Below are 10,455 nucleotides of genomic sequence, written 5' to 3'. Positions count from 1 at the left end.
GCTAATAAATATAAACAAGTTTAGCCAATTTCTATTAGCTCATGACTATCTGGTTTGAGAACAAAACAGAAGAGTTTGCCTCCATTTCAAAAATCTTTATTGATTGAATAATGTTTCTTAATAATCGAATTACTAATATAAGACTTTTTCATTTTAGAATTAAACAATATGACATAAGTGTTGTTGATATGAAGCGATCATAATTTAAACGCTTCCTTATAAATGAATCGATGTGATATTAGTTGACTTAAAAAAGAGCTGTTTGATCTATAAAGTAGTGTTTTATTAGTGTATAACATTGAATTATTAAACATTATTAATTTATCTTATCAATGAACAAGCAATCCGATATACCACTCCTCTATCCATTATTCTAACTCCATTATCATATAAAACATTTCTAAATTTAGGGTTAAATGCAGAAAATCACTTGAACTCTCATATGAGTTGCACAATACACCCTTAAATATGTTTATAGGCAGAACGCACCCAAGGTCCATTGAAAAGTAACAGATATTTATACACCGTTTATTTTAGAACTCAAATGATAACTTTATCTTCAAATAATAATTGAACGGACAAAATCACCCTTCTTCTCCTCCAAACCCATTATGTCGGACGGAAAGAACAAGGCAAAGCTGAATCTTGAGTTTGCCAAAATTTTTTGCCTTTTTCTTGCGATCGAGGAAGAATCAAAGCCGAATGACTGCAGAAGGTAACTAGAAGTAGGCAAAAGCAAAAGACGGTCTGAAGAATCAAAAAACAAGTAGAATATTTAGAGTATCTCAGCAAATCAGGTAATATGTAAAGCCCTAATTTTTTCTTTATTTAATCGACTTTTTACCCTTTTTGTGTCGATCTGGATGCCTAAAGCAGTGGACTTTAGTTTTAGAATGGGTATTTGTATGGTTGTGATGGAATATATATATTGCATGTGGTCGTTATGTTGGTTCCATGTCGGGCTGATTGCGACCAAATTTTCTTATCTGTCCTTTTCATGCAATAATTGTGTTGTTTATAGGTTTCTTTACAAGATTCTAGTCTATTGAGCATGGGTCCGTGTTGGTAGTGTGTTTTAAGTTTATTATTGCTAATTACAGTATGTTAACTAAGTTCAATAAAGGTGATTTTGTGGTCCCTCACTCAGATTTATTGTTTTTTTGTCGCGTACCAGTGTGGTCATTACCGTTGGAAAGTATGTTCTCATTGGAAGTCCATTATGGGAGCCTTTTTGTAAAAAAAACCCAGGACTAACATAGGTGGGTGGGAATATAAAACATTTCAATGATATTGACCCAGATTATATGTTAAGATTTGAGATCTAGGGGCTGCTAAAAGGACTGAACTTGCCCATAAATACTCAAATTTGCTTTAAAATGCCGGATGATGAATTTGCCTTACTTAATAATGAAGCAGCAGTTATGCATATGTTTGGGATGTTTAGGAATGAACCATACATTCATATCTATGTTGGAGAGGTAAATGATAATGGGGATGTAAAAAATAGTAATGGGAATCAGCAATATGGTATTGAAGCTGTAGGCAATAGCAATATAAATGCTAATCAGGGAGTTGGGACTGGTAATGATGGTTTAGGAGTTGGTGGGGTGAATGATAATGTTGAACCAGAGGTTGATCATGATGTGAATGAATCAAAAACAGAATCTGATGACTCATACACACCTGAAAGTGAGCAATCTTTTGAATATGACTCAGATTTTGATTATTTCTTAGATGGGGACACATTAAGTGATGACTGTGATATTGGTGATGATACTATTGAGGTAACTAGTGGGCTGGATAGCAATATTAACTTAGGATAGTACCAACAATATGCTGAATTAATTAGTGGTGATTATAGAGCCTTTGTTGAGGCTAGGAAAGAGGGTAAGTTTGTTGAGCATGAAAATATTGTTGATGCTGAAGTACTTGAAACTGTCATTCAATCCTCTGATGATGAAAATAGAGAATAATTTCCTGAATTTAATGTGGAAAGAGACATGATTGATTCTAAAATTTTGGTAGGCCTCATTTTCCCAACCACGCATGTGTTTAGAAAGGCAATTCGAATGTATTCCATCCTTAAAGGTTTTGAGTTGAAGTTCCAAAAGAATGATAGTAACAAAATCATTGCAATATGCAACAGAGAATGTGGTTAGAGAATATATGCGAGTTATTATAGGAAAACTAAAGCAATGCAGGTGAAGAGCTTGAAAGACACCCCTCATAGATGTTCTTGGTCTTATAAGAATGTTAGTGCAAATTCGAGATGGTTGGCTGAACACTTCAAAAAGAAATTGGCTGATGATCCTGACTGGAAACTTAAGGGATTTCGAAAGACAATTAAAAGAAAGTTCAAATTAAGAGTTTCTAGATGGAAGGTGTATAAGGCCAAGAAACATGCACATTCTGAAATGTTTGGGGATCATAAGAAACAATATTCCAGACGAAGAGATTATTGTGCAACCATTATGTTGAAAAGTCCTGGTTCTGCAGTCTATGTTCTAACAGAAGTTGTTCCAGCATCTGTCAATCCCATATTTCAGAGAATGTTTGTTATGTTTGGGGCACAAAAGGATGGATTTATAAGTGGCTGCAGGCCAGTTATAGGTTTAGATGCTTGTCATCTCAAAGGAAGATTTGGGGGACATGTAATACATGCTGTTGGGAGGGATAGAAATAATCAGATGTATCCTATAGCAATGGCATGCGTGGAATCTGAATGTAAGAAAAGTTGGCATTGGTTTCTAGAACTTCTGACTACTCATATTGGATCACCAGCTCACATGAATTGGGTGTTCATTTCTGACAGACAAAAGGTAAACTTGCCATTAAAATTTTTCAACATTCATAAATGAGTTTATTACTGCTATAATTAAACCAAATCTGATTGATGATATTGCTATTTTGTAGGGTCTGGTTGAGACATTTGATGTGCTGTTTCCTGGGATGGAACATAGGTTCTATGTTAGGCATATGTATGCCAATTTCAAACTGAAGTTTAAGGACATGGCACTTAGGGATATCATGTGGGCTGCTGCACGAGCATATGAAACAGATGGATGGTCACAAAAGATGAGAGAACTCCAGGTTGCTAATAGGGAAGCTTATGACAGGTTGAGTGCTATTCCAGCTAATCTTTGGTCAAGATGCATATTCAATACAAGATCAAAGTGTGATTTTTTGAGTAACAACGTTAGTGAATCCTTCAACCAGTATATTAAAGAGGCAAGGGAGGAGCCAATTTTATCTATGTTTGAAGCAATTAGAAGGCTGATTATGTGTAGATACCAAGAAAAGAGAGAGTTCATATCTAAGGTCAAAGGAAAATTTGTCTAAGAATCCATGATAAAGTGGAGGAAATTAAGGCACGAGCAATGGAATATGAAACTGTTCAAGCTGGTCAAGGCATATGGGAGATCACAGGCTATGCAGGGCACAAAGTTGTTAACATGAATGTAAGAACTTGTACTTGTAGAGAATGGAATATAACTGGTGTTCCTTGTGTACATACATGTGCAGCAATTATAGATTCTGATCAAGAACGAGCAGACCTTATCCATCCATATTATAGTATAGAGTACTATTGTAGAGCTTATAAGGGTATGGTGATTCCTATTCCAGAAGAGGGTCTATGGGTTCAGACAAGTGGCTTGCCTATTCAACCATCAAAACTAAGGAGAAGACCTGGCAGACTAAGAAAGCTACGAAGAAAAAGTGCAGATGAGCTTGTGAATAATGATGTGGTAACCAGAAAGGGTACTATAGCCCACTGCAGCAACTGTAATATGCCTGGTCATAATAAGAAGGCATGCAAGCAACTAAGACAAGTTGTGTATGATGTCTTAAATTGTGTTTAATAATTTCATTTCTTAGTTTATTTACTAATTTAGTTACTTTTGTAGGATGAAAGTGCCACTCAAACAAGAATGAGAGGAAGTACAACCCCTCCAAGAAATGTTGGTGGAAGACCGAGAACGATTAATGTGGACACACAGAATACTAATGTCAATATGACTGGTGGTAATGGAAGGGGTAATAGAAGGGGCAGAGGTAATGGTAGGGGAAGAGGTAATGGTAGGGGAGTGGAATCGTCAACTAGAGGCGGGGCAAGAGGGAAAAGAGGGAGAGGTGAATTTTCAGGATGTCCTCCACCGTTTTCTGGATTTGGAAATTGGAATGATAATGGCATGTCTGATGGTAGAAATTTCATCCCATCTGATATGGTGATCCAATATTATCTTAGGCATTATGTATATATTTCCAAACTGGTTCATTTTTAACTTGTATTAATGTCTTTCTCATTAATGACAGGTGGCAAGGATGGCCATGCAATCTCATAACACTTCTGAAACCTGGACAGTTCAAATAGTAAGTATTTCAGCTGTATTTTTACACTTTTGCTTAATTTCAGCTGCATTTGAACTAACTAATGTCATGTGTAACAAGTGGACAAATGACCCCCTGACCGGAGGCTCACAATTGAGCACTAATACCAATACTAATGAGGGTAGTATACCCATTACTCAGGTCTATATTGTTCTGCAGTTCATATACAATTCATAAGCAAGATAAAGTAAATATACATCACCAATAACTTGTTTTATTTGTACCAGATCCAAAGGCATTCAACAAGATTTGGTGATGTTTTGTTCTCCAGTCAATCTTCCAGCACAAGGACATGTGTGCATCAAGACTCTCGAATACCACCTAATGAAAGTTCATCTAACTGTTAAGATGATAATATAGCCCGTAAAGGATATGTTCCTCTTTTGTAATGGAAACATGCTTTTGAAGGGTTCAGAAAACAGATATGGTCTTTTTTTGTTTGGTTGAACACTAGGATATGCTATTTTCATACTTTGTATTAGTAAAGTGGAAGATGATCTTCCTGATAGTTTATGCAATGAACTATGGATTGGTTTATGAAGCTACTGCCTTTGCTGTTTTCATTGTTATGCTGATTATGTTTTTCACATTGCTTTTTTTTTTTTTCTCTCATATAACCAGCTTATATGACAAACCATAATTTTATAATAACTTGAATGATTCATGTTACATGGTGTTCATGGCAGAAAATACATTTGTTCCTTTTTCTTTTCTTTCATTACAGCAATTACTACTACAACAAGCACCACTACGATTACATATATCAACTTCCTCCCTTTGGAATCAATCCTCCTCCTTTCTTTAAGAGCCCCTTTATACTTGGCCATTGTTTCTTGCAATGACCAGATTATAGTTTTGAATTCTTCACATTTGGTCACTAGCTGGTCATTTTGAAGCATAGTAGCAACTCTTGCATCATTCACTCTTTTAGATGCTCTTTGTAGTTGCTCATTCTGTTGCTGTAGATGGTTAATCCTTGCTTGCATTTCTTCCGTTCGGCCATGAAAATATTCCCCAATTTTCATTCTTTTTTGCATGTTTCAGGTTCCACCCATTTAAAATACCCGCATGCATTACTATTCTGTTTAAAACAAAATTCCAAAATAAGTGGCTGTTATTGCCTTTCGTTCATTGAAATTGTATGTGAGATTTGGACTTACCGAATAATTGGAACATCCTAGGAATTTTCTTCCTGAATTTTGAATGATCCATGAAGTACGTACGGGTGCTTTTTTTCCACACCTGCATCTTGAGTTGAAATTTGTTGCATGGTGTGCATTGCTTGAGCTACAACTATTTGGACTGTGTTCCATATGAGTAGAAATTGTGTATCTGTGAAGAAGAGGAAATACAAGAGAGGAAAATGAGAAGTGATGGTAGGTTGTTCTCATTTATATTCACTGGAAAGAGGACAATTCTGTCAGTAAATTCAACAGACAGAAAGTGACTTTCACGCGTTTTGTTTCACCGTGAAATGTATGAACGGTCATTTTTTCAGGGTACAAAATGCCTATAAACATATTTCTGGTGTTTTGTGCAACTTCCATGAAAGTTCGTGGGTATTTTCTGCATTTTACCCCTAAATTTATGTTATTAAATAAATCTTATATTGCAAAAGTCGTGGGCCACCGAGCCTGGTTCTCACATAAGGCATGCCTTCTTTCTTTTCCTTTCTTTTTAAAATAAAACCCGATATGCTTTTAATTGCTGACAAACATTCGGTAAGAATACTGTAGAACACAGAGAATAGGCAAAGATGATCAGAGTTTCGTCATCGTGCAGATCTATAACTTTTTTGAAGGATCGGTTGGCCAGTAAATTTAGTACATTATACTCTGGAAGTTCAACTCAATGGAGACTGAGTACGAAGTTTCACTCATAGTACCTCGTGTTTGACATCTGATCCAGGAAAAGAGAACGGTAAGAACAATCTTAGACATCACATAGTACCAATAGAGGTAGCTTAGTAACACAAGTCATCTATACACATTATTTTTTAAAACCAAATGGCCAATGTTGACTAAATCTTCCAAGCACTCAAGTATCGGCAACATCCTCCGTTGCAACAAAGCCTATGCTGAAGTCAAAGTTAATGCATGTCAACAGCTGCTTGTTAGCATCCGACAATTTCAATTTGAGCGTGTAAGAACCCTGCATATGTTAAAAAACTTGTGAGCTGATATTACGACCAAGCCAAAGACAAATGAAATTATTTGTACAAAGTGATTTGACATTCAACGGAATGCAGCTCACTGTAGACTGTTTAGTTCGTGGAAGATTCACAGGATGCAAGTGCCAAGATAACAATTACTGTTCATATAGGGGAGTAAAAGATGGCTTGAAGCATCTAAACAGGTTTCTAGTTCACATGGCAGCCTCTTGAAAGCATGGGCAAAACACATCCCCACGTGGCAAAAGAAATCAGGGAGATCATAAACAAACGAGCAGACAGATGCCATGCGGGCTACATTATGAGATGTCATAGGTTACCCCATTCAAAAGGCTCACAAGAAATTCCCAGTACCATGGGACTGCAACACAAACCATCATTCCCAGGCAATTCTAGAATGGGAAGATATGCGGAGAATCAAATGTTAAAGGAATATATAAAGAACCAGATTAAGCAGAAGTGAAAGGATAACTCACAGGTGGGGTATATCCCGGTAAAACTTGCGAGTGAGCAATCTCAAAATCTCCTGCAGTAACAGGGCACGATGTCTCGTTACAAAGATTATGTTTCTCCGTGCGAACATTGAATCCAAAGTAGGACACATCAATCACTAGTTCCCCTCCAGAGATGGTTGCATCTGCAAACAAAAAATTCAAGTAAGATTCAAGGCAAAAGACTACTAGAACAATTGTCATTCAATAAATAGGACTGTCTGATATTATACGGGCTTTGCTCTATGAGATTATAAAGGTACTAACAGAAAAAAAAAGGCCATTACAAAGAGCTTCATAGAAACTAGGATTGAAATATATGCAAGCTTACCTTGTGTTCCTTGAATTCAATACCCACAAAATACCATATACCCTGTACTGATTGTAGCAGGGAATAATTGTCCTGATACTAGTATTTTTGTGCACCATTTACGTATGCTTCATTTAAAAAGAAAAGAAAAGATTATAGGCAATTATAAAATTACCTTGAAACTTGTGGGATAGTGAAGGTTGCTACTTTGGATAATGTTTTTAAGTGAGAGAATAATATGATTTTTCCCTTTGCTGCAGCAGTAATATTCACATTCCAAAAAGTTACAAAAATGGGTCACCAAAGAGGTTGCTCTGACTTTGTATATAGTTCATTGGAAGAACTTAACTTTGTATCACACACACACCTCTCACACATGCACACAGTTCAGTAGCTTCATATCACAAAGAGAAAGAGGCAAGAAACACTAAACCACAAAGAATTGAGTGCAAAGCTTAGAAACCCAGAGTTACAAATAGCAACTTAATAACATGTTGCCTTTAGCAGCACTTCCTCTCACAAATACCATTATGACTCATGACATATACCATAGAAAGCCGAGCGTGCAGCACAAGCATAGTGTTCTAAAACCAGCTAACACCGAGAGTGCAGATTAGCTCATTTGCAGAATAACAAAACATGGCCTTAGCCCTTATGTGGCTTTAAAGATGAAACTGACTATGCTTCGTGTCTCATACTAATCATCCCCTCTCCAAAAGCTTGAAATTTACATAGATAAAGACGAGAATGCCAATATCTTACACACTAATGCCTTGAATGCCTTGAACCAAAAACACAAATTTCTGGGAAGCGAATATCATTCATTTGAGGACATCATATTAATACAACTGGGTCCCTCAAAATTGATTATTGTAGCTTATTGACTCTACATACAGGCCACTATATAAATCAGAGACCATGCAGGCTACTTTGCCAACAGGTAATGGTAGCTAATTGAAAAAACAAAATGACAGTCCCTTAAGCGAAAAAATGTGATATCTAGAGCAACGGCTGTTTCTAAGGTTCATAAAGACATCCAGAACAAATCAAACTTAATTTTTTATGAGCAGCAGGCAGGCTGGACAAAGAATGCGCGAAGGAATTGAGCTAACAGCAGTATGTAATACCTGTAGATGCAGCGATTTTGAAGGTAGTTTTCTTGTTCCTTGTGATAGGGTAAGGTGTGATGTCAACTCCACTGACCTTAACAGCATACTGAGCCTTCTTATCTACATTTAAATTTGGGCAATAGATACATTAAGGCATAAAACCGAGGGAAGGTACCATTAGACATAAAATCAACGCCTATTTAACACTAAAATGAACAAAGATCTATGAAATATTTACTTCTCATCCATTTAGCAACAATAATAATATTGACCATCCATATGCATAAACTAAATTATAAACTACTGATAAAGAAAGAGGTTGGCCCATAATTAGAGAATCCAACTAAAATAACAAAATTCGATTAATCAGATTTTAGATTAACAAGAATTTCTTGTATTTGTTACCCATAAGTAAAGACGTCGACTTTTTTGTACTTTTCTTTGCAAAAGAAGCCCTCTTTCTCTCTTAATAGTTAGGACCCTAGAAAAGCCCCTAAATTAAGAAACAAATAAATCACAAAAGAAGATAACTTCAAAACAAAATTGGTTTGACCTCCGAGGCCAATATGACTTTGAACTAGCTTTAACTTGGTAAGGGAAACCCCGAAGTAGATTGTGAAAATACTCAAACAAAATAAATTAAAAGGGTCATAAAGCAAAGGTGGGAAAAGAAACTTAACCGCAGTATCGAACTGTCGTAGATGCGGCTGAAGTCGACGGAACAAGTAGTAAAGCCACCGACAGGAAGAGTCCCAACAGCCCAATCAGATTGATCAATTGAGACCTCGCCATCGGTTTTCCGACACCAAAACAGAGAGAGGGTCAGATTTTCAGGAGGAAGAGGAGGAGGAGGATGAGTGGCGAGCGAAGAGCCGAAGACTCGCAATAATATTGGTCTGAAATGAAGCAAAGAATGTTAGGTGGCGTACTCTAGAATCTAGAGCCCACACCCAAAGGTTTTTTTTTTTTTTTTTTTTTTCACGGAAACGTTAGAAATATTTGATATAAAAAATAAACTATACAATTTGAGCACAGACCCATATTGAACTTTACAAAAGTGTCCCTAGACAATGAGGATTTAAATATTCCTCATCTTGCACTAACTTGGTAGCATAAGCACTAATCCTTCTACTGATCATACTACATTTGTGGTCTATCAAGCTAAATCAGCATTCCATAAACAAAGATTTTAGCATTTGGATGTCTTCCAGTTGAGCAACAAGGCTTATGTCTTGTGCTTTGTTCGTCCTCAAACAACGTATCAACTGAGCAGATGAAACTATCACTTTCACTTCCTGCCAAAGTTTCTCCCTAGCCTTACACGGTGTTAGTTTAATTGCTGCAGCATAATCCAACATGCTATCTCCTATGCTTCTTTCCCTTGTGGCCCAGACATCAAGTGTGTTATTACCTTGGCTAGCCACTATAACAATTCCTAGTGGCTTCCCTTCCTCTTGCTGGCTGACTTTCACTACCATGTTCATCAGATTGCTTTCATCATTGTTTTGCTGATGTTCCTCATTCCTTGATGTTGTTTCCTGGATGCTCACTCACTTGTCTCTACATTGAACTTCAGCGTACTCCAACCACTCTATATGAGCTTTCTGTACAATTTCAAAAGGGTAATGGTGTCTATTGTTGAAAATCTTCTCATTCCTAACTTTCCACACTTGCCAGAGAATGTTGGCAGCAAGAGCTTGATGCTAATTTCCTTCAATCCTGCTTGTAGCTTCCATTAGACCACTCCACCATTTAATGAAATTGCCTCTGTAATCTGCAAAGGTCTTACGTACGACTAATTATATTCAGATAAAAAAAAGAGAATGGATAGCAATTCTTTCCGTAGTTGGATAAGCTGTGTATTTACACTTATCTTTAACCCCGGTCTTGAAATAGGGATAATTTCAGAAACCTCAACAATCCCACTAGTCTCTCATAAAAGTTTGCAAAATTATACAAACTTCCCCAGAAGTTAAGATTTTTATA

General features: G+C 36.6%; 2 protein-coding genes across 5 annotated transcripts; one reads left to right on the top strand and one right to left on the bottom strand.

Annotated features, from left to right (window-relative positions):
- The first annotated feature begins 387 nt into the window (after positions 1-387).
- Positions 388-4,958, top strand: LOC140008369 (uncharacterized). Of its 4 annotated transcripts, none has more exons than XM_072052432.1 (6): positions 388-2,819; positions 2,914-3,809; positions 3,906-4,226; positions 4,315-4,371; positions 4,450-4,530; positions 4,617-4,958. In XM_072052432.1, the coding sequence occupies exons 2-6, from the start codon at positions 3,378-3,380 to the stop codon at positions 4,734-4,736; spliced, it is 1,011 nt and encodes a 336-aa protein (XP_071908533.1). In that variant the 5' UTR covers positions 388-2,819; positions 2,914-3,377; the 3' UTR covers positions 4,737-4,958. The 4 variants fall into 4 exon arrangements, with proteins under 4 accessions (XP_071908533.1, XP_071908532.1, XP_071908531.1 ...); XM_072052431.1 differs by having other exon boundaries at positions 2,914-3,830; XM_072052433.1 differs by lacking the exon at positions 4,450-4,530 and having other exon boundaries at positions 390-2,819; positions 2,914-3,830.
- A 1,178-nt stretch (positions 4,959-6,136) lies between these two features.
- Positions 6,137-9,389, bottom strand: LOC140008368 (uncharacterized). Its single transcript, XM_072052429.1, has 4 exons — positions 9,150-9,389; positions 8,488-8,589; positions 7,036-7,196; positions 6,137-6,540 (listed from the first exon to the last, which is right to left on the bottom strand). Exons 1-4 carry the CDS (start codon positions 9,259-9,261, stop codon positions 6,427-6,429), a joined length of 489 nt encoding a protein of 162 aa, XP_071908530.1. The 5' UTR covers positions 9,262-9,389; the 3' UTR covers positions 6,137-6,426.
- Between the last annotated feature and the right edge of the window lie 1,066 nt (positions 9,390-10,455).

This window comes from Coffea arabica, chromosome 6c, assembly GCF_036785885.1.
Source record: "Coffea arabica cultivar ET-39 chromosome 6c, Coffea Arabica ET-39 HiFi, whole genome shotgun sequence".
Lineage (NCBI taxonomy): Eukaryota > Viridiplantae > Streptophyta > Magnoliopsida > Gentianales > Rubiaceae > Coffea > Coffea arabica.
Note: the sequence above shows the minus strand (reverse complement) of the source record. Positions and strands in the feature narration are given on the sequence as shown.